The sequence below is a fragment of the Eumetopias jubatus genome, unplaced genomic scaffold, assembly GCF_037043125.1.
Source record: "Eumetopias jubatus isolate StellerSeaLion01/CBP00866 unplaced genomic scaffold, mEumJub1_p1.0 scaffold_13, whole genome shotgun sequence".
NCBI lineage: Eukaryota > Metazoa > Chordata > Mammalia > Carnivora > Otariidae > Eumetopias > Eumetopias jubatus.
The window spans coordinates 100,503,231-100,527,702 of NW_028274819.1; the positions used below are offsets into that span (position 1 = coordinate 100,503,231).

A 24,472-nucleotide genomic window follows, 5' to 3' on the forward strand; every position below is an offset into this window, starting at 1 on the left:
CAGCTGCTTAACCGACTGAGCCACCCAGGCGCCCCCTGAGCATGGGTTTTGTCAGGCCAAGGTTGGGTGTTGATTTGAAAGGGGAGTGGTGGAACTCAAGACAAATAGGAGATGGGTTGATAGGGCTGAGTGGGTACTGGAGCAGAAAGATGAGGTTTTCAAATGCCTGCTGACAGAAGGGTAGTAGAGGCAGGGCTTTGGAGTTCCAAAGTTAGAGAGGTTAGGAGTTAGAGATCCACCAAAGTGGACTAGAAGCCGGCACAGGGTTGTGTTGGGGGGACCTCTGGGGCCCTCCAGCTAGTGAAGCCCTGTATCAGTTCAGTGTCCCCACAAGCCCTCAGAGACCCAACCCAGTCTGCTTTCCTTCCTGGGCCTGAGCTCGACCAGTCAGGATAACCCAGAGGTTGGAAGTTCATGGGTCAGGGCTGTAACATCCTCACCTGTTTTAATATATGTAAATATTTTTTGAGCACGTATTAAATTCTGAGCATTTATAAAGTATAACAAGCCTTCTTGACTAATATGCTTTCAAACAGTGACAAAAATTTAACATGTTGAGATAAGGGACATATTCGATCTAATATTTTATTTCACAAACTTCGTTTTTACCTCTTGAACTTCACTTTGCTACCTTCTGCTTCCAAGGGTCCCGTTTTGGCTGTGTGAAGTTGGGCAACTTCCTTAACCTCTCCAAGCTTCGGTTTCCTCATCTGTAAAACATGATAATAAAACCACTTGAGAATTTTAATAGTTACATGAGGTAATTCACGTAAAACTCTTCATGTTCACAAGAAAAGTAGTGTCTCTGCCCTCCGCCTCCCCCCCATCCAAAACTTGAGAATTAGAATTCAACCTCTCTAGCTTCCCTGGGTTTTTTTTGAAAATAGAGACAGGTCCTTTTCATTGGAAATATCCTAGGCAAAAGGTAGCTAGTTTGGAATTCCTGATTTCCCCTCTTGAATGGTACTTAGCCGATTGGAGCAGTTTCTACCCCGCAACCTAAACACATACGAATACAAATAGCTGGTATATACTGTGCGCCAGACGCTGTTCTAAGCACTTCACGCAGTAAAAGTATCGTTCCTCGCAAGCATTGAGTTAGGTACCATTATACTCCCCAGTTTGTTAAATAACTTGCCCAGGGTCCTACAGGTAGGAACTTTCGAGCCTGGACTCAAGCGTAGATACACTGTCACTCCAGAACCCACGTTCTTGGCGACATTGGTGCTTCTGGAGCTGCATCATAAGTTGGAGGGGTAGACAGAGGGACAAACAGAAAACGTGCTTGGGCCAGCAGAGGGACGCGGAGTGGGCACAGGACGTACGGCACTCCTCGTGAGCCTGCAAAAGCGCGCTCCTGTCAGCCCGGGGCAGTTCCACCACTCTTCGCCACTTCCGGTCCCGGCCCCGCCCCTCCGGGTCCCCGCCGTGCGTTTCGCGTTCAAGAATTTTGTCCCCAGCGCCGAACCGTCTCCCCGCCCTCACCGCTGCCATGGCGGCAGCTCCGCCGCTCTCCAAGGCCGAGTATCTGAAGCGTTACTTGTCTGGGGCAGGTGCCGGCGTCGACGGGGGCTCTGACTCCAGTCGCAAGCGTCGCAGAAAGCGGCCGAAGCCCGGCGGGGTCGGCGGGAAGGGGTGAGTTGGTTCTGGCGGGGCGGGGCCTGCGGCGGCTCACCGCCCCTCTCCTCCCCAGCTCCGCCCTCGGCCGGCGCTTCTCCTCTCCGCGCCGCCTGCCCGGCTCCTCACCGGGCTCGTCTGGAGCCCAGCTCAGGCGCCCCGCACCCCTGGGCGGTATCTTCGCCTTCTCGAGCCGGCTCTAACTTTCATCACTCTTTTCCCGCCTTTATAGCGTTCCGTCCTCTCCCGTAGAGAATGAATGTAGTGTCCTGAGAATAATGGTGGAGCTCACCCAAAGCCTCCGTGTTTGGATATTTAGGGCCCAGAACCTGTTTGTGGGGTTCAGCAATCCTAGGGACTCTGGTCCTGAGTCAGAGACCTATGCTTACTTCCTGTTACTCTTAACAGTGATGCTGTTAACAGTAATAACCAACATTTGTAGTTCTTGTCATGTATCAGAGGCCGTTTTAAGTACTTCAGACGTATATGATTTTAAGCTTCATAATACTACCACGAAGTTGGTGGTGTTATTATCCCCGTTTTTCACGTGAGAAAACTGTGTAGCCCAGTGTACTGGGTTGAATAGTGCCCCTCTCACCATTCATGTCCACCCAGAACCTCAGAATGTGACTTTCTTTGGAAATAGTGCCTTTGCAGATATAATGAGTTAAGATGCGGTCGCAGTGGATTAGGATGGGCGCTAAATCCAATATGACCGGTGTCCTTTTAAGAGGAGGGAAATTTGGACACAAACAGACGTTAGGGAAGAATCACCACGTGAAGATGGAGGCTGAGACTGGACTGGATTTCCGCTGCCACTAGCCAGAGTATGCCTGGGGCTACCAGAAATTGGAGGAGTCAAGGAAATACCCTCTCCTAGAGCCTTCCCAGCGGGCATTGCCTTGCAGACACCTTGATTTCAGACTTGAAGCCTCTAGAACTGTGAGAGAATATATTTCTGTTGTTGTAAGCCCCGCAGTTTGTGGTACTTTGTTAGGCAGCCCTAGGGAACTATACCCCCAGTTTCAGAGAACAAAGCCATTTCCTTTCCTGGTTTGGTTCTTGCCTATTCTTGCTTTCTGTCTTCCTGCCCTTCAACTTGTGTAGATTCTTTGGAGACAGTGCCATGTAGTGAAAATAGCTTGAGCTTTGGAGTAACGCTGGTCAGAGTTTGAGTCTTAGCTGTGCCACTTTGTGGGCTGTGTGGCCTTGGGCAAGATATTTCATCTAAGACTGTTTCCACATCTTTAAAATGAGAGTAATAATGACATCACTTTATGGTTATGATTAGAGATGTATTTAGTGATCATGGTTTTTCACATAGAACTGTTCACATCAGGGCAGTCGTTGTTAATTGTTTGGACTCACCCATAGTTTATCTGTGTAACAAACATTTATTGAATACGTACTTCTTATGCCAGTTACTTCAGGGTGTTGAGGATATCACTGTGAATGAGAAGGCATAGTCCCTATTCTGGTGGACCTTGTAGTTAAATGGGCATACGGGCTTTACACATCTAATTACATAACTGATTTATTTTCTTTGTGAATAATACAATGAAAGTATTCCATGCATGCATAACAGGGGTTGAGGGAGGTAAGGGGAGAAGCTCAAGGAAGTTAAATATAAGCTAGGACTCTTAAGAATCTTAAGAGTTTCCCATTAAAGAACGAAGACTAGGTCAGGCAGAGGGAAGGAACTGATTATGTGAAAACTGATGTGCTAAGGAATGTGCTCATTCCAGGCACCAAAAGATGGCCAGCAAGGTAGTGAAATGTGGAGGCAGTGGTACAAGGTGAAGTTCGCCCTATAGGCAAAGACTGGACCTTGTAGAATCTTGTAGGATTTTGAGCTTTATCCTAAAATCCATAGATAAGTGTTTATAGTCTGTTACCCAGGAATGGTTCTTCCTTTTTGGTCTTTTTATTTTTCACATTTAGAATGCGGATTGTGGATGATGATGTGAGCTGGACATCTATTTCCACCACTAAACCGGAAAAGGAGGAAGAAGATGATGATGGAGATTTGCCTGTGGTATGTATCTTTTGAGGCTGTGAGGACTTCTCAATCTTGCTTCCCAGTACAGGGTAGATTTATACATATATGTTGAGGGCAGTGACACTTTTCAAAGAGCTGTTTTAAAGTAGTCTTCTTTGATGATGCCTATAGACTGTTTTCTTTATTTATGGAGGGCCTCATTAGCCTAGAAATGGGAACTAATCCCAGAGAGACAGGACTTCTAATTGTAATGTTTACAATTAGCCATGGTTCAGTTTATTGATATGTACCTTAAAAACAATTTCAGCTTTAATTAAAGGAAACTTTATTTGTTCCTTTTATTCATTGATTCAACCGGTTTAAAATTGTATATTTTTGTTTAAGTACTGTAGATATGTAGGTTAATAAACCTACAAACCTACCTAGTGTCTGTACTTTAGAGACCATACCCTAAATGGGAGACTGAATTTCAAATTTCAACAATGTGATAAATGGCGGAGAGACATTTCATATATGTACCAAGTGCTATTAGAGCACTGGGGAAGTAGCACATTTTTTTATTCCACTGGGAAATTTTTTTTTTAAGATTTTATTTATTTATTTGAGAGAGAGAGAACACACATAAGTCAGGGCAGGGGTGAGGGCAGAGGGAGAGGGAGAACAGACTCCCAGCTGAGCAGGGAGCCCTACGACATGGGGCTCTATCCCAGGACCATGGCATCATGACCTGAGCCCACTGAGCCACCCAGGCGCCCCCCCCCCCCCACTGGGAAATTCTATTAAGGATGTAAATACCCGAACTGAGTTTTGAAGGACCAGTAAGAACCAAGTGGGCAAAAGTGTAGGCAAATAATCTTGCGTTGGTTCTGTCATGGAAACCTTACTGAGAAACATGGTGAGAAGGAGAGCTGTTGATAGGCTGTATTGCACTAAAAGGTTGTAAAAATGAATTCCAGATGAGTATATTCAATGTTAGTCCCCAGCATATTCTGTAGTACATCTTTTTTTTTTTAAAGATTTTATTTATTTATTTGACACAGAGAGAGCACAAGTAGGCAGAGCAGCAGGCAGAGGGAGAGGGAGAAGCAGACTTCCCACCGTGCAGGGACCAGGACGTGGAGCTCGATTCCAGGACCTTGGGATCATGACTTGAGCCGAAGGCAGCTGCTTAACCGACTACTGAGCCACTCAGGCGCCCCTATGGTACATCTTTTAAGAGAAAGTTTATCAGTAATTAGAAGGGAAATAGTGGGTCACCTGGCTGGCTAAGTCGGTGGAGCGTGAGGCTCTTTTTTTTTTTTTTTTTTAAGATTTTATTTATTTATTTGAGAGAGAGAGAATGAGAGATAGAGAGCGTGAGAGGGAAGAGGGTCAGAGGGAGAAGCAGACTCCCTGCTGAGCAGGGAGCCCGATGTGGGACTCGATCCCGGGACTCCAGGATCATGACCTGAGCCGAAGGCAGTCGCTCAACCAACTGAGCCACCCAGGCGCCCGAGCGTGAGGCTCTTGATCTTGGGGTTGAGTTTGAGCCCCACACTGGGTTTAGAGATTACTTTAAAAAAAGGGCCGGGGGGCACCTGGGTGGCTCAGTCAGTTAAGCGTCTGCTTTTAGCTCAGGTCATGACCCCAGGGTCCTGGGTTCTAGCCCCGCATCGGGCTCCCTGCTCAGCAGGGAGTCTGCTTCTCTCTCTTCCTCTCGCTCTGCCCCTGCTCGTGTGCTTTCTCTCTTGCTCTCTCTCAAATAAATAAAATCTTTAAAAAAAAAAAAAAGGAAGGGAAATAGTGATCCTAGGGGCCAATTAATTTGAGTCAGATCCAGTCACTTAACCTAATTAATGTTTACAACATTTGTTTTTTTATGTTATAAAAGCAATACATATTTATTGCAGAATATTTGGGAATTACAAGAAGGTTTAAAATTTTGAAAAAAATATAATAATCACTTAACGCTGTGACTGTCCAGAGGTAATAACTGCTAACATTTGGAGGCATATGTCTTTAATTCATAGATTATACATACTTGTATTTTATTTATTTTTTAAATATAATCGGGATCATACTGAACATATGGTTCTGGAACCTGCTCTTTCATATAATAATATGTTGTGACTACTTTAGTAAGATTTTAAAATACTCTTTGAGGACATGACTTTTAGTGGTTGCAACGGTAATTCATTATATATATTAATTTAACCTGTCCTTTTACTGTATGCATGGGTGGTTTTCTGTTTTAAAATATAATGCTTTGAAAAACGTAGAGAAGTCATTGTGGAAATCTGTTTATTTCTTTATTCCTATCAAATGAAATTAATAGGTTAGAAAGTATGGTCCTTTTGAGCTGTATTCCCATATTGCTTTCCAAAAGGTGGTACCAATTTATACTCTCCCTAGAGTTGTTTGAGAATGCCATTTTCCCCATTTCTTCATCAATACTAGAGAATTATTTATAACAACAAAAGCAATAGGTTCAAACCTGTGTCTGTTTGGCAGGTGAACAGTGGTATCCAGTTTCTTTGAAAAATAGTGAATAGTTTTTTTTCATATGTTTATTGGGCATTTGTATTTTATGACTTTTTTGGCATTTTTCCATTGTTTAGAAAATTGGACTTTTAAATTTTTTCATTGATTTATTTGATATTTATGTAAATAAGAATATATTACTTGTTTTACTGTCATAAGTATTTTTTTATTTGCCTTTTCATTTTTAAGTTTTTGACATTTAAAAATTTTAATTTTTATATAATCAAGTCTATTAATTTTCCTTTATAATACTGTCTTTTGCTCTTACGATTGCCTCAAAACCCGAACAAGGGAGGTGTTAGCCCCACTGCTCTCCACACTGGTTAAAGCAGATCTTGATTATTGAATTCATTTTTGTCGCTGCAAGACCACCACCACCACCAGTAATAATGGCAAAATAATTAGAACAAGCACAATACCAGTGGCAGCACGGAATAATGGGTATAATTTATTGAGCATTTACCACGTACCAAGCTGCTTAGCTTACATGAATTATCTCATTGAATCCTCATAGAACCTTGAGTCCTCCTTCCACAAATGAGGAAATTGAGGTTTAGAGAAAATAATTTGCCAAAGGCTACAGAAATATTAAGTGGCAGAGCTGGTGATTTAGATCTTAGTTTATCTTGCTTGAATTCAAGCCTGTGCTTTCCTATCTCAAAACTAGGTTACTTGAGGAATGATGGTAGGCTCTTGGGAACAGAAAAATAGAAGTGAATTATGACCTGGGTTTGGATTTCGGTTCTGCCACTTGCTAGCTTGTGACATTGAGAAATCTATTTAACTTCTCTGAGTCATAGTTTGTTCTTTATTAGTGTTGAACCTTTCTTTGGAGGGCTGTTTTGAGGATTGAGTGAGATAATGTAAATAAAGCCCAAACACAGTGCCTGGCATGTGGTTGCTACTCTGTAACTAGAATTTATTATACCAGTTGTCTTTGAAAGTCTGTTATGTGGAAAGAGGATCAATTGCATTGAGTCAGAACTAGAGTTAATGGAAAGAAGCTATAGGAAGGTAGGTACAGGTCCAATAAAACTAAAGACTTTCTAGCACTGCCCCCAAATACAATGGACTGTCTTGTAACATAATGAGTTCACTGCCAGTAAATTGGTTCCCTGTCAGGGAGGGACTGGGTGAGTGATAATTTATCAAGGATACGAGAAGATTCCAGATTTGTTCGGGAATTTGGATGATATGAAATGTGTTTTTATCCCTTAAAGATGCTGTGATTCTATGTACTTCTTAATGACTTCTTTTGGTTGGATTTAAGAAAACCTGTCATTGTGATTACCTATAACAACAGAAGTTTCATAATGAGCCCGAAGCCCTTGAGGAGTGATAGGCATGACAGGGAGCCTGCCTGTATCTTCACTCTGAATGTAAAAGTAAAAAGGTAAAAGGAATTTAGCTTTTAGCTTATCCGTGGTGGTTGCGTACCTGGCAGGTTGATAAAGAAGGTTTGTAATGAAGAAATTCACCTTTGGAGGAAAATTGATTAGTCAAACAAAGATCTATAATTAAACTATCCAGGGACAGTCAGATAAACATCTCGTGGGGCAGACAGAACTGAGGACCACTACATGTTTCTGCATGTTTCTGCATGGCTATTTTGGACTGGCGTGTGCCATGTACATTAGGAATGGGAATGGTCATAGCTTCAGGTTCTTGAAAAAACAGTGCTCCTTGCCTGGGTCCTGTGGATTTTCTCAACACAAGTGTCCTAACTCTGACAGGTGGCTGAGTTTGTGGATGAGCGGCCGGAAGAGGTAAAGCAGATGGAAGCCTTTCGTTCCAGTGCCAAATGGAAGCTTCTGGGAGGTTAGTTTCAACAATGGATAAATTTAAATTTCCCATATATAGGGGAGGCCTTTTTTTGTTCTTTATACTTTTCTTTTAGAGAAATTCATAGTTTGTTTTAGTGTGTCCTTGATCCTGAAAAATACAGTGTGAAAAAGAATTCAGAACTTCAGAGGTAGCAAGACATGGGAACTGAGAGACCAAGTATCCCATTTTCTCTTATATTTTGGCCATTAGGGTTACTGAAGTCAAGAAGTGACTTATTTGGGGACCTTGCAGTAACCACTCCCCTCAGGCCCAAATAGAGGGCCACTTAGTACATAGATAGGGCTTTGGAGGAGTAAATCTTTCTTTGTTCTTCCTTTAAATATTGGTATTTTGCAGTGCATTATCCTCCACTTGCGCACTCTTTACCCTCTCCCTAGGCTGATAATTTAACTCCTTGTTTAAAAATTTTTTGTTTTTGAGGATTGGATAAAGGGCATTTGTTTGTCACGTTTGAGCAGAGACAAGCCCTCTTCTTTTTTTTTATTTTTTATTTAGGGGCGCCTGGGTGGCTCAGTCATTAAGCGTCTGCCTTCGGCTCAGATCATGATCCCTGGGTCCTGGGATCGAGACCCACATCGGGCTCCCTGCTCAGCGGGAAGCCTGCTTCTCCCTCTCCCTCTGCCCCTGCTTCTGTTCCCTCTCTCGCTGTGTCTTTCTCTGTCAAATAAATAAATAAAATCTTTTCTGTAAATATTCAGTAAATATTTCTTTTTTTTTTTTCTTTTTAAGATTTTAAAGAGGGAACAGAAGCAGGGGGAGAGGGAGAAGCAGGCTTCCCGCTGAGCAGGGAGCCCGATGCGGGTCTTGATCCTAGGACCCAGGGATCATGACCTGAGCCGAAGGCAAATGCTTAATGACTGAGCCACCCAGTCGCCCCTAGACAAGCCATATTCTTATTTGTCTTGGTGTTTCCCCTGCCTGGCATAAACAGGGATCTTCTGAATAGCCATTTAACTCCAGTTTACTCTTGACACATGTTCCTTTTTCATACATGAAGGGTAGAAGAATTAACTCCTAAACAGGATTTGTTCTTTCTGTGTTACACTTTTTGCTTATGTTAATTACTCTACAATTCTGATAAGAAAAAAATGCATAACCAAAGTGACAGTGACAGTTGGCTATAGGTTAGTGATCACTATTGCCTCAGTTAACTTTTCAGTACATTATTATGTTTTATGAATAAAAAGTTTATTATCAGTATGTACTCTTTTATCAGAATCTTGTTTACTCTTACTATTTTCTGCCTTATCCTGTGGTTGTATTTCCAGTCTTTTCCATAGTCCTTTTTTCAGAGAGAATCTTCTGGTCTCCATATTATAGGTCTAGGAAGTGATACCAAACTGCCCTCACTCCCTTGCCCCCCTCCCCCCAGATAATTCTTTTTCTTCACTCTCACTGCTTCATCCCATTTGTCACTGGAAATACCCTCACTGGTCTCTGATCCTTACTTCCTTCTTACAAATATCATTTAATTTATCAACGGCATGGATTAGATTTGCTGTCAGGTCTCCCACAGATATCAGTACTCTTTTGTGAGTGGTGATTCCAGTCAGATAGGACTATTCCCCAAAGTAAAGGAGTTGACTTGGTTTAATTCATCCACTTAGCAATTATTCATTGGGCCCTACCCAGCATTTGTTTGTATTGGGGCCATGGAGCTCAATGACAAGAAACAGAGGGAGAGGAGAAACTGGATTTTGGAAATGTCCTGAGTTGCTGTAAACATTTCATTCTCTTAGACCTTTGAAAACTGGAAGTTTCAAACTCTTTCCTCAACTACCTATTTTAAAAGATCACACATGGACTCTGGAGTCCAGTGGATCTGGACTGGATCCCTCACTACTCCACCTCATATTAGCAATATGACTTAACCTTTCTCAGTATCAACTTCTTCATCTATAAAATGGAGATAACAATATTTGTCTTTCAGGCTTGTTGGGAGAATTAAGTGCGGGAATCTATATAAACCACTGGCTTGTAGTAGGTGATTAGGAAATGCTGATCCCTCTTTTTATCTGGTTATCTCCCCCCAGTAAGGAGTACAGGGATGTGGATTAAATAGTTAACAGTATTTCATTTTGATGTGGCACAGGCTTAGTCAGTTTGCCTTTTGAAAGAAGAGTGAATATGAACTGTGTGTTATCTAGTCTGAATATCAGTAGGAGCCTCTGGGAGTTCTGCACAGACACGGTTTTAGGAATAGCATTGGATTGACAGCTAGAGGATCAGGGTGTTAGCCTATCTCTTTATCTTAGTGGCTGTGACTTTTGTTAAGAAATCACTCATCTTGGGCGCCTGGGTGGCTCAGATGGTTAAGTGTCTACCTTTGGCTCAGGTCATGATCCCAGGGTCCTGGGATCGAGTCCTGCATCGGGCTCCCTGCTCCTTGGGAACCTGCTTCTCCCTCTGCTGCTCTCTCTCTCTCTCCCTCTGTCTCTCATGAATAAATAAATAAAATCTCAAAAAAAAAAAAAGAAATCACTCATCTTGGAGCCTCTGATTTCGTGTCTGTGAAACAAGGATACCTGCCCAGCTGGTATAATACAATACCATATTATACCAGCCCAAGGTATAATATGAAAAATGCATTTAAATGGCTTGTTAGGCAAATACAAGAGGTTATCTTTAAGGTATTCAAGAGTGCTGGTTTACTGCCCCTAAGTGGAAGAGCTGTGCAGATGGGATTTCTGAGTAGTTTTGACATGTATGTTGCCAGGGCATCTTTTGAAACTTTGAGTACCAGGGGTGAATAGAGCACCTGTGGGGATGTAACTCTTTGTCCTTTGTGTTTAGGCCACAGTGAAGATCTGCCCTCACACAGACACTTCCGTCATGACTCCCCGGATTCATCTCCCCCCAGGAGGGTCCGACATGACACCCCAGATTCATCGCCCCCCAGGAGGGTCCGTCACGACACCCCGGATTCATCTCCCCCCAGGAGGGTCCGTCACGACACCCCGGATTCATCGCCCCCCAGGAGGGTCCATCACGACACCCCGGATTCATCTCCCCCGAGGAGGGTCCGTCACGACACCCCGGATTCATCTCCCCCCAGGAGGGTCCGTCACAACACCCCGGATTCCTTTCCCCCCAGGAGGGTCCGTCATGACACCCCGGATTCATCTCCTCCCAGGAGGGTCCGTCATGATACCCCAGATTCCTCTCCCCCAAGGAGGGTCCGTCATGACACCCCAGACCCATCTCTTCCCAGGAGGGCCTGTCATACTTCTCTGGATCCTTCTCCCCTCAGGAAGCCTCATCGTCACTCTTCAGGTGTGTCTCCTAGGAAAGCCCATCACAACACACCAGATCCATCTCTTCCTAGGAGGGCCCGTCACAATTCCTCAGATAGCTCTGTTCCCAGAAGGGCCCGAAATAGCTCCCCTGACACATCTCAACCTAGAAGGACTCTTGACTCCTTGGACACATCGCAGCTCAGGAGGGCCTGTCATGACTCCCCTGATTTGGCTGCTAATGTCCCTCATTCACTGCCCAGAACCAAAAGCAGTAAAGCCCCAGAAAGAGCCTCTAGCAAAATTTCTCCACATTGGAAGGGGCCGGGACCATCTCATGCATCACTCCCGAAGAACAGCAAGTATGAGTATGACTCTGACCTCTCTCCTCCACGAAAAAAGCAAGCAAAATCCCATAAGCATGATTCTAAAGGTAAGCATTTGATTGCCCATGAGAGGGACTTACCCCCTAGGTGCTTTCTTTTGGATTTTTTACTTGTGGTCTTTAGAAATGAGAATGGTATTTTTTGGGAGAAGTCTTAAAAACTGTAGGGAAATGGGGAGAGGTTGGGCTGAGGAGAGTTAAAATTTACCGTGGCAAGGAGGACATTTTTACATATTTTTGTTTTTTCTCCCCACCCCATAAAATTTCAGAGTGTATAGAGATGCGTAAAGAAGTAGAAGAAAGGTCATACAAAATTCTGTCATTCAGAGCCATTCACTCTTAGTGTTGTGGCTAGTGGTCTTTTAGGCTTTTTTCTATTCACTTTTTATGTAGTTAAGCTCTTACTATGTAGTATATACATGTTGTATGTATAATCTTGCCTGGTTTTTCACTTAACGTTATCGTCCCTGTGTCATAAAAACATCTCTTTGTCTTTATGATCTTTATTGATGTTCCGTTACATAAATGTGCTTAACCATTTCCCTAATACTGTATATTTTAGGTTATTTCTAAATTTTTGCTTTTATAATTTTAAAATAAACCGTTTACATAAATTGTTGCCCCATTCTGGATTTTTTCCTTCTCTACTTTTAGGCAGATTTCCTGGTAATTTAAGTACATCTAGATATGTTTCCTAGGAAACTAAGTAGAAATTGATTTATTGGGTAAGAGGGATGTATATTTTTAAGACTGTTAATACCCATTGCAGATTGCCTTTTTGAGACTTGATTTGTGATGTTTCTGTCTACAACTCAGGCCTCTGCAGTGGGATTTGTTTACTCAGTCTTTGTTCCTAGGTACTGTTTTCATTTTTTTTTTTTTTAAGGATTTTATTTATTTGAGAGAGAGAGAGAGAGAGAGAGAGAGAACCCAGAGCATGAATGGGGGGAGGGGCAGAGGGAGAGGGAGAAGCAGGCTTCTTCTGACACGGGGCTGAGCAGGGAGCCTTGGTGAGCCGAAGGTAGATGTTTAACTGACTGAGCCACCCAGGTATATTCTAGGTAATTTTTTAACTTTTGCCACAGCACTGAGATCTGAGCGCAAGCTGTTTTGCCCATTCTGTGCTCAGATAAATATGACATAGGTGAGTATGTTGAGGTCTCACATGCTAGTCACAGTCACTAGTAACTTGGGAATAGAACTCCACATCCTGCCTGTTGGTTTTAAGAGTTGTCCCTGACTCTGCTCTTCTCCTGTGTCATCTGTACTTGTATTTAGGTTAGTGATAGCTCTTTAGAGGAAGACTGAATGAATATTGAATATTAGCCTGGTAAGTTCTGTTTTTAAGATTCTGCCAAGGGGATTAAAGACTTTATTTTTTAATTCCTAGACTCTTCCCCCAGCCATAGGAAGTTCCACACAAGCTCTTCACCTAGGAGACATCAGAGTCACGTGTTGGACTCTTCCTCCTACCCAAGTGACAGTCGGAAAGCCTCAGATTCAGATCTTTCTCCTCCTCGACATAAGCAAAGTTCAGGGCACAAGGATTCTGATTCAGATCTGTCACCTCCACGGAATAGACGTACACATCGGAGCTCTGATTCTGACCTGTCTCCACCACGGAGGAAACAGAGGGTCAAATCTTCTGATTCTGATCTGTCTCCACCTCGAAGGAGTCAGCCTTTAGGAAAGAAGGTAGGAATTTTCAGGAGTCCTATCCTTTCCTTAGAGTGATTTGTTTTCTATCTCTATACACGTCTCAGGTATACAAACCAGAGAGGGAGGAGGTAGCTCCTGATTGCATAGTATATCTAGTGCAGAGTTACCTCTAAAGCTCTTTGCTTCTCTCTGAGGGCAGGACTGCCTATAACTCAGCCCAGACAAACTAGCAAACACAAGGTTTCCTAAGTATCTTCTGCCTTTCTAGCCTCTTTATTCTACAAATCTCATTTTTTAATAGGTCTGGAAAAACTTCCTATTGTCTTGGGAATGAACTGAGAACTATAGTTTACAGAGTAGAGTTCAGAGTACAGACCTTGTTTTAATCAAATCACATATTCGAATCCTACTTCTTCAACTGCTGTTTGTGAAATTTGACTAAGCTATGGAATATTTCTAAACCCCAGCTTCTTCATCTGTAAAACATGGATAATAGTAGTATGTACTTCATGAGGTTATTGTGAGAGTTAAATGAGTCAGGGTAAATAAAACTCTTAGCACAGTGCCCAGGACAAAGTGAGACATTAGCGTAAGCAATTTATTATTATAAATTGGACTGCGGGTCTCTGTATCCACAGCTTAAAGAGAGGCATTTAAAATATAAAACAACTTCTGGAAATTATACCACCTGGGAATTCAGTGTTTTGTTTTATTTTAAATCTGTGATGAAGCATGACTTGCCCAGAACATCCACATGAACTCTGAGCAGTTGTTTTGTAAAGCACATCAGTGCTAGGGACAGAATCTTATTCCAGTGAGTTGGTTAAGAAACAGGAATAGAGCCTGCAGTGTGCTTGTTTCCCTCCAACCCAGACTTTTCAGGTAGGTCTCCTCTGTCGCCCACATGGTCCTTGTAGTCTGTCCCTGACTCAGGAAGTGGGGTTCTTCTCTTTTGGGGAAGGAAGTGAGGTTTGTGTTGCAAGTGGATGCCTTGACATTTTATGTGTCTATTTACTTGATGGACAATTTCCTAGTAATCAAATTGGGTACATTGCACATGATACACTGTATACTCTATTTGTGGGTCGGTTGTTTATCTTGATATGGAATGGAGTTTAATAAAAAGGTTTGATTTGGTCATAACTTTGTCATGATCCTAAAATATATCCACAATTGAAGGACCTTAGTTTGCTTGAGTTTGTAGTTGAAATGGAATATTTTATCAGTGTGGGTCTCTGCTGGAGGGCTTAGAGCTTGATACAGGTTTCTGATCAGGTGACCTGAGAGTGCGGCTTCATGTGTGCAGTTTATATACTGAAAAGTCAGAAATATAGATGCTGTGCCTTTTCTTTAGTATTTTCTGGGTTTGTGTTTCTGTTTATTCTTAAAACTTGATAGTAGTGTTAATTTGCCATCAAATTCAATTTTATTTATTCTTTTTTATTTTGTGAATCTTGTGGTCAGTAATGAGAATACAAGGCTAGACTTTTTGGTTTGGTTATTGCTAATCATCAGGCAAAAATGCACCTAACTGTGTATACCCTGGAGCCTGCTGCTCCATTGTCTCATTAATGTTGGATGCTCCCTTTTCCATTGCATAGGCTGCACACATGTATTCTGGGGCTAAAACTGGGTTGGTGTTAACTGACATACAGCGAGAACAGCAGGAGCTCAAGAAACGGGACCAAGAAGCCCTGGCGTTTGAAGGTAAAAATGTGAAAGTGCAGAGACCATTCGAGGCTCATGTAGATTTTATTATTTTTTTAATGTAGTTTATTGTACCTGATATTTTAAACTTTTAATTGATAATAAATTTCAGAAGCTCTGGTTTTATGCATTATTTTAACTTCTTAGTGGGCCCAAGTGGTTCTTTTCCTTCTTGAAAAAGGTTAGATATTGGTAGGAACTATTTGTAGTCTGGCTGCAAAAGTTTTTATCCAGCATCAGAATCCCAAGTGGTTGATTTCAGCTGTTAGAATTATTTCTGATTTTGATATCTGGTGTTTATCTTTAAAAGTAGAATTTTCCTTTGCAGCTGAATTCCAGTATGCTGAAACCGTATTTCGAGATAAATCTGGTCGTAAGAGGAATTTGAAACTGGAACGTTTAGAGCAAAGGAGAAAAGCAGAGAAGGACTTGGAGAGAGATGAGCTGTACGCTCAGTGGGGCAAAGGGTAAGAGAATCACCGAAATGAAGAACACGACTACGCTAGGACTGGAGAAGCTCATTCTTTACTTTTCTGACCAGCTAGTTCATTGCTTTGCCTTCAGAGCTGTTTCAGGAATGGAAAATCCAGTGTGCTCAGTCTCCTTTCTAAGATACTGATGGAGTACACACTTTCAGTTGATATTCTAGGAATTTTACTCTTTTCAATATTTGGCCTATGCTGCCAGAAAAATGAGGTTCTCCAAATGTAGTCATATGGTCTATCTCAGTGTAAGAGGGGAAATGTTACACAGGATAGCAGACGCTCTTGGTTCTTTTTGCCCAGGCTAGCCCAGAGCCGGCAGCAGCAACAAAACGTGGAGGATGCAGTGAAGGAAATGCAGAAGCCTCTGGCCCGCTATATTGATGACGAAGATCTGGATCGGATGCTGAGAGAACAGGAAAGAGAGGGGGACCCCATGGCCAACTTTATCAAGAAGAATAAAGCCAAGGAGAACAAGAATAAGAAAGGTGAGCCTTCTGGGACTCACCAGAGATGGAGGTGACTTATGGAAGGAGAGAGAGTCTTTAGCTGGGCACGTGTACGGGCTTTCCCATACAGTCTTAGGTTCCTTGTGTTTGGGAATTTGGGTTCAGCTCAGTAGAGATTTCTGTATAAAATTTTTTGTTACCACTGCCACCCAGCTCTGAATTGAGTTACATAGGTAACTAACTTCTTTTCTCTTTTTCTCCTCTCCCTAGAGAGACCTCGCTACAGTGGTCCTGCACCTCCTCCCAACAGATTCAATATCTGGCCTGGATATCGCTGGGATGGAGTGGACAGGTAAGCCTGAATGTTTCCTACGGTTTTGTTTTCTCTTCCATCTGACCCTGACCTTCCCTAACCATTCTTAAATCACTCCCCCTTACTCTCTGCTCTAAGCACAAAGTTAATAAAACTCAGTTTGCTTCCTTCTGTTTCTAAGGTCCCTAGATCCTGTTTCCCATGCTTAGAATACTCCTCCTCCTTTTTTTTTCCATTTCAAAGCTTTTTAAAGCTCTGGACAAATAACTCTGGTGCTGCAGGTAGGATACCCTTTGTTTTCTAGTGATATTTTCTGAGGTTTAGAAGGGGATGAATGATGGGTGGGAGTCTGGAGTCTTTTGTATGTTGTATCTTTAAAATGTAGTTCTTGAACCTTCTCTTCACTGCCTTAGGAGTGAGCTACTTACAGTGTCTCACTGACCCATATAACCAGCATCTATCCATATACTCTAATTTCCTGCCTATTAGCACGATGACCTAAATGTGTTTCTATCCAAAGTCTGTCCCTCTACTTACATGTTAGAGCCCATCTCCTCTTGCCAACTAAAGGACGTAGTTCTAGCACTTAGCATGGTGATTCTCAAAATTTTGATCTCAAGACCCCTTTATACTCTTAAAAATTACTGAGAACCCCAAAAAAACTTCTGTTTATGTGGAATATATCTTTTAATATTTACTATATTAGAAACTAAACTGAGATGTTTAAAAAGTGTTTATTAGTTCATTAAAAACATAATAAAGCCATTATGTTAACATAATTGCCATATTTTTTAAGAAAAATAACTGTTTTCCAAACAAAGAAAATAGAAGAATGGCATTGATTAGCACTTTTGCAAATCTCACTCATATTTGGCTTAATGGTAGATAGCAGGATTCTGCATTGAGTCTTTTGCACCATGTTTAGTTGACGTACAGGAAGAAAATTTAGCCTTAGAAAATTCAGCCTTATACATAGGTAGTTAGAAAAGGAAGGCGTATTATATGTTTTGATACTACAGAAAAACTCAGCAAGTGATAGTTTCTTAAAGGTGATTTGTAATATGGAGTCTGAAACTGTATCAAAAAACTTTCCATACTGTTACATTAAAATCCATTTTTTTTTCCCCTGCTTTGGATGGATCTTTTCCTGGTGCATGATTTTATAACATCATGTACTGGTCATTTGGAAAATACTGGTTTGCTGAGTTTTTCAGACCTGCCAAATGTTGACATTTTTCGCTACACACCGTCAACTAATCTTGTATTTGTTAATATTACCTCTGATCTCATCACCAAAATCTTTAATGGGAAGCTAGGGTTCATGGTGGCAGATACATGTTTTTTGAAATTCTAATTTATGCTTAAAAGCTTGAACTTTTCATTGGTGACAAATATCAGTTGTTAGTGTAGTGAAGCTCACTTTGTACAATAGCTTTTTTGTAGACTCCATCAGATTTTGTACCTAGAGGATCAGGTCATCTGTGAATATGGACAGTTTTACTTCTTCCTTTCCAATCCAAATGTCCTTTGTTCTTTATCTTACCTTATTGCACTAACTAGAACTTCCAGTGCAGATGTTGAATAGAAGTAGTAAGAACAGACATCTCTGTCTTCCTAATCTTAGAAGAACGTTAGTCTTTTGCCATTAAATATGTTGTAAGCTGTAGTTTTTTTTTGTAGATTCCCTTTACTGAGTTGAGAAGGTTCCTTTCTGTTCCTAGTTTGCTGATAGTTTTTTTCAGGAAAGTGTGTTGGAATTTGGTTCATTCTTTGATCCATGAGTTACTTAGGAATGCATTAATTCCAAACATTTAGACTTTTCTAGATATCTCGCTGTTATCGATTTCCAATTTAATTCTCTTGAGATTAAAGAATATACGCCATAATATTTTGATCTTTTGAAATTTATTAAGCAGTATATAGTTTACCTTCGTGAATAATCTATTTGCATTTGAGGAAAATATGTGTTCTGTAGTTGTGGGGGAACTGTTTTGAAAATTTTTTTTTAAGTAAATATTTTGTTTTTTAATAATTGTAGATTTATACAAAATTTGCAGATAGTATGAAGAATTCCTGTACACCCGTCATCCAGTTTTATTACCACTCATTACATTACCATGGTACAATTTATCAGACCCAGTATTCGTATGTTATTATTAATGTACCCAATTTTACTTGGATTTCACCAGTTTTTCCACTAAAGTCCTTTTTCTGTTCAAGGATCCAATTCAGGATTGCACATTGCACATACCTGTCATTCTCTGTAGTCTTCTCTGATATGTGACAGTTTCTCAGTCTTTGCTGTTTGTGACCCTGTCAGTTTTTTGGAGTATGGTCAGTTATTTTGTAGAATGTCCCTCAAATTGGGTTCGTTTGATGTTTTTCTCATGGTTAGACTGAGGTTATGGGTGTTTGGAAAGACTACTACAGTGGTGGAGTGCCCTTCTCGTCAAATCATTTTAACCAGTACATGGTAACCACAGGACATCACTGGTGACGCTAACCTTAATCACTTGGTTAAGGTGGTCAGTGTTTGCCAGTTTCTCCACTTTAAAGTTACTCTTTTTCCCTTTCTGTACTCTGCTCTCCAGAAGTGAGTCACTAAGTTCAGCTTGCACTCAGAAGGCGACCTGTGGGTGGGATATCTACAATATAATACTTGGACTTTTCCTATAAGGATTTGTTTCATCACCCCATTTAGTCAATTATATTTTTTGTCAGTAATAAGTCATGTATATTTTATACTGTTGTAATCCAGTAACATGTTATTTATTTTGTTGCTCAAATTGTTCTTTAGCCACTGGGAATTCTTTAAGGTGTCCCTTTTGCATGCCCTATCCTTTTATTTTTTGAGCACTCTCTGACTTTCTGATACTGCAAGATGCTCCAGACTCATCTTGTATTTTCCCTGTCCCGACTTTAGAATTGGCCATTTCTCCAAGGGGCCCTGGCTGCTTTTAATGGATAATGGTATTTAGAAACCAAGATCTGACTTGTAGAAGAACTTGTTACTTGGGTGTTATTGTTTCTAGGCCCTGTCAGCAGACAGAGCTAGGTAGTACATGTCTAGTAATCCATGCATACATACATATCTGTCATTATTTCTGTGCCTGTTTAGGTATATGTCTATATATATACATGTTTATATATACAGATACATAAATATGAGTTCATATTGATGTAACCTACTTTAATGCAGTATTACTTTTTCTTCTTGCTTATCTATAACTTTCCCTCCAACATTAAGAAACCTGGCACCCACCAGCTACCATCCATTTTGCTTACCTCAGTATACATGTAAAACAGTTTCAGAATTGAGAAATGAAATGAGAAACAGATTTCCAACTATAGTATTTACGTGTAGTTGCTTTTGTTCTTACCCTTATAATTTCTAGTGAGAGTACCATTTTCCAACATAGGGCATCAACTCCCTGCCTCCCCACCCCCATACTATTATGTCATACATTTATAATATAGTTAGATTCATTTGTCATAGTCTGCAGTCTGTCCTGGATTTCCTGACACCCTGGGTGATTTTTCCTTTTAAGAGTTTGCTTATGTTAGTGTTTACTTTTTATGATGTATGGTTCTGTGAGGTTTGACAAATGCATAGTCATTCATTCACCACCCTAGTACTATATAGAAAGTCCCATCATCCTAAAATTTCCCCTGTTAAGTCCTCTTTTAGTCAGTTACACCCTCTCCACCAAACCCTTGTGATTAGTACTCTGTTTTCTCTTCCTATAATTTTGCCTTTTTCAGAATGTCACATGAATGGAATCATACAATATATAGCCTCTTGAGTCTGACTTCTTGCACTTAGCAAAATGCACTTAAGATTCATCTATTTTCTTGCATGAATATCCCATTGTATCGATGTACTGGTTTGTTTATTCCCCAGTTGAAGAGCACCTTTGTTGCTCCCAGTTTTTAGCAACTGTGAATAAAGCTGCAATAAACATTTGTGTATAGAGTTTTATATGGACATAGTTTTCAGTTTACTTGTTAAATACCCACTGATTGCTGGTATATGGTGAAACTATGTTGAACTTTTTTTTTTTTAAAGATTTTATTTATTTATTTGAGAGAGAATGAGAGATAGAGAGCACGAGAGGGAAGAGGGTCAGAGGGAGAAGCAGACTCCCTGCCGAGCAGGGAGCCCGATGTGGGACTCAATCCTGGGCCTCTAGGATCATGACCTGAGCCGAAGGCAGTCGCTTAACCAACTGAGCCACCCAGGCGCCCGAGACTATGTTGAACTTTATAAGAAATGGCCAGTTGTCTTCCAGTTGGCTATATCATTTTATGTTACACCAAAGAATGAGGATTCCTGTTGCTCCATATCCTTGCCAACCTTTGGTATTGTCAGTGTTTTGGATTTTAGGTGTGTACATTTAGTACTGAATTTTAATTGCTGTTATTTTAGCTGAGCCTCTCTGCAGTTTTTTTTAGTGTTTGCTCTAAGGATTACAGTATGTATCTTTAACTTATCATGGTCTACTGAGAGTTATAACTGTACTGTTTCACATAAAATGTAAGAACCTTGTAACACTGTAGTTCCACTTACCCTGTGTTCTATGTGCTACTCTTGTCATATATAAACCATAAATGGTGTAGATCCCACAATACAGTGTTCTAATTTTAAATTTACAGTTATTTAAAAAAACTAAGAAAACAACAAAATGTATAGGTGTTAATATTTAACTCACATACTTGCCATTTCTGGTGCTCTTTTTTCTTTCCTCTAAACAACTTTTAATATTCCTTTAATGCAGGTTTATTGGCAACAAATTTCCTCAGTTTTTGTTGATATGAAAATGTCTTTATTTCACCTTTATTTTTTCAATACTTTAATTTTGAAATAATTTTATTTTTTAAAAATATTTTATTTATTTATTTGACAGAGAAAGACACAGCGAGAGAGGGAACACAAGCAGGGGGAGTGGGAGAGGGAGAAGCAGGCTTCCCGCCGAGCAGGGAGCCCGATGCGGGGCTTGACCCCAGGACCCTGGGATCGTGACCTGAGCTGAAGGCAGATGCTTAATGACTGAGCCACCCAGGCGCCCCTAATTTTGAAATAATTTTAGACAAGAACTTGAAAAAACAGTACAGTGTGTTACAGCATACCCTTGACCCAGCTTCCCCCATTGATAATCTTACATAACCATAGTATATTACCAAAATAAGGAAATTGACATTGGCACAATTCTATTAAATTAGTCCTTTTTCTCAGTTTCATTTCTGAAGAATAGTTTTCCTGACATAGTGTTGGAGGAGGTCATCAAGAGGACACGACCAGGGGCTCAGCAGCTCAGGTCATGGTCCCAGGGTCCTGGGGTCGAGCCCCACATCGGGCTCCCTGCTCAGTGGAGAGCCTGCTTCTCCCACTCCTTCTGCCTGCCTCTCTGCCTACTTGTGCTGTCTCTCTGTCAAATAAATAAATAAAATCTTAGGGATGCCTGGGTGGCTCAGTCGGTTAAGTGTCTGCCTTCGGCTCAGGTCATGATCCCAGGGTCCTGGGATCAAGTTCCGCATCGGGCTCCTTGCTCAGCAGGGAGCCTGCTTCTCCCTCTGCTTGTGCTCTCTCTCTCTCTCTCTCTCTGACAAATGAATAAATAAAAAAATCTTTAAAAAAAAAAATCTTAAAAAAAAAAAAAAGACATGACCACTGGTTGACCCACAAGCTGGACCCAGGCAGTCAGGGGCCTCTTACTGCCTCCCTTGTCCTTGGAATGTGTGTCCTATTTTTCCCATACTAGCAGCTGTTTCAGGGATGCAGCCTTGAGAGAGTAAGGTGTTGAGACCACCTGGGCCAAATATATCCTTGAACCCAGTTAAGGCCTCTATATAAGCTTCTAAGATTCTGGTGGGTGGATACCTAAGACAGGCTTCATATGTAAGTTCCCTTGCTTATCGAACCTGCCCCCTATCAATCTGGAGTGGCTTGCCTCTCTCTTCTGTCCCTCCACGTACCAGGGCCAACTTCAGACTTCACCTGGGGAGCTCATGAGGTTGTGAACCAACACATGGATCTCTGAATTGATAGTACCAGAGTTGCATGACAATTCCGCCGATGCTTTGAGGGTGTTCGCTCATTTTCTGGCCTCCATTGTTTCTAATTAGAAGTCAGTCCTCATGGGACGCCTGAGTGGCTCTGTCGGTTAAGCTTCGGCTCAGGTCATGATCCCAGAGTCCCACATTAGGCTCCTTGTTCAGCCTGCTTGTGCGCATGCTCTCTCTCTCTCTCTGTCAAATAAGTAAATAAAAATTCTTAAAAAAAAAAAAAAGTCCTCAGTCCTCCTTTGTTTCATTGTTACTCCCCTCCTCCACACGCACACATTATAGTATGTTGTTTTTCTCTGGCAGATTTCCTTCTCCTGTTAGGTTTTCAACAGTTTGACTGTGATGTTCCTCGGTGTGGTTTTCTTTGATTTATCCTGCTTTGGGTTTGCTGTGCTCTTTGGATCTGTAAGTTCATGTTATTCACTTTTGGGAAGTATTTGGCTATTTTTGTTAATTATTTCTTCTGAATTCCTCTTTCTTCTCCAGTTACACTGTTTTTACCACTTGATATCATTCTACAGAGCTCTCAATTTCTGTTCATTTTTCTATCACCATTTTTCTCTCTTTAAGATCAGATAGTTTTTGTTGATCTTTTTTAAGTTCATTGATTTTCTGCATCTCCAATCTATTAAGTCCATGCAATGGATTTTTTTTACTGACGTTTTTCAACTCTAGAATTTACATTTGATAGTTTCTATTTCTTTGCTGAGATTTTCCATCTGTTCATTCATTATGAGACATTTCCCTCTTCCTTGAGAATATTTATAATTAGTGCTTTGAAGTCCTATGTGCTAATTGCAACATTTGGGTCACCTCAGGATTGGTTTCTATTAATAGCTTTTCTTGAGTTTGATAACATTTTATTATTCATTACATTTCTGGTCATTTTTTAACATGCTGGACATGAAATGGTACATGATAGGGACATTAAATTCTGTTATATTTTTCTGAAGTATGTTAATTTTTATTCTAGAGGATAGTTAACGTGGGTGTATTTGAACTCCAGGCACTGTCTCCTTCGCAGTGGGCCGCAGCTACACTTTCTGCCCAGTTTTTCAGTTTCTAGCTGCTGCTTTTTCATCTGGCCCGATGTGGTTTTCCTTGCACAAGCACCGTTTAGCAGTTAGCCAAGGATTTGGGTGCAGTTTGTGTGTAGATTCTGGGGTTCCTGTGTTTTGTAGCTCCCCCCCCTTTCAGAGCTTCCTCCCTGATTCTCCAGCTGCTCTCCCCTCTTTGCGTGGACATCTCCAGCCAGTAAGCCTGTGGCTTTTTGCCTCCGTGATCTGTGCACATGGGAAAGTGCCCTCTGGCAGAAAGCCTCACAAATCTCTTTTCGCACATAGATTCCCATCCAGATCCTGCCTGCCTTTTTGGTCACTTTCCCAGGCCTTCAAATAATTTCAAATACTTGCAATTTGATATTTTGTCCAGATTTTATAATGCTATCCAAGTGTAGATTAGTCCGCTCAAGTTCCTCTGCTGTGACTGAAATCCATTGCCTCACTTCATCTGGGCCTGAGGCATTGTTCTTCTGTCCCTCAAGCTGCCATTGAAATCCAGGACTCTAGTTCCTGGTATTGGCAGGTTTCCGAAGGGTAGCTGTGGTTTCAGGCTCGCTTACTACTTCCTGGTTTGCAGCTTGCCAGATACAGGCCCTTTGGTAGTGGGAATATCTTTCAGAATGCTAATTCGTAGTCAGAAGTAGATCTTATAGCCACACCCTAAGGATTTTCCCTGCTACACTGAATCGCCACCCCCCCTTGTTTCTATTTAAAAAAAAAAAAAATCTCTGGATCCAAACTCAGAACTCTCCCTGACCTGGTATTTTCCTGGTGTCTGATCTGTCTCCAGCTCTCCCAGTAGTGCTCTTAGTATTCTTCCACTTTGTATTTTTTCCCTAGATCTTGCCTTTTAGTTCTCTTTCTCATCTTTGCTTTCTTTCTAATTATTCATTCTTCTGTTACCTTTTCTAGTTTTGTCTGGTTTTGACCCATGGCAACTAAACATTTCTGGAACAGATCTGTAGTTGGAAAAACCCGTAAGGTCCACTAATCTAATCCCATTATTATTTAAAAGACAAACTGAGGCTCAGATCAATTGAACAACTTACCTGGGGTTATTTATTTCACCTGAGAAAGCTGGAATTAGAGTCCTGGGCTCTAGATTCTCTAGTCCAAGACTTTTCCATTGTAGTGCTCTT

At 41.2% G+C, this 24,472-nt stretch overlaps 1 protein-coding gene across 1 annotated transcript in view; it reads left to right on the forward strand.

Moving 5' to 3' along the window:
* Positions 1–1,468: 1,468 nt before the first annotated feature.
* BUD13 (BUD13 spliceosome associated protein) overlaps positions 1,469–24,472 on the forward strand; it is a 29,285-nt gene continuing 6,281 nt past the window's right edge. The window contains exons 1-9 of the mRNA XM_028105807.2: positions 1,469–1,635; positions 3,559–3,652; positions 7,870–7,954; positions 10,775–11,647; positions 12,990–13,294; positions 14,860–14,965; positions 15,294–15,432; positions 15,751–15,935; positions 16,167–16,248. Coding sequence (XP_027961608.2) covers positions 1,493–1,635; positions 3,559–3,652; positions 7,870–7,954; positions 10,775–11,647; positions 12,990–13,294; positions 14,860–14,965; positions 15,294–15,432; positions 15,751–15,935; positions 16,167–16,248 — 2,012 coding nt within the window. The 5' untranslated portion in view covers positions 1,469–1,492. The remainder of the gene's footprint in view (positions 1,636–3,558; positions 3,653–7,869; positions 7,955–10,774; positions 11,648–12,989; positions 13,295–14,859; positions 14,966–15,293; positions 15,433–15,750; positions 15,936–16,166; positions 16,249–24,472) is intronic.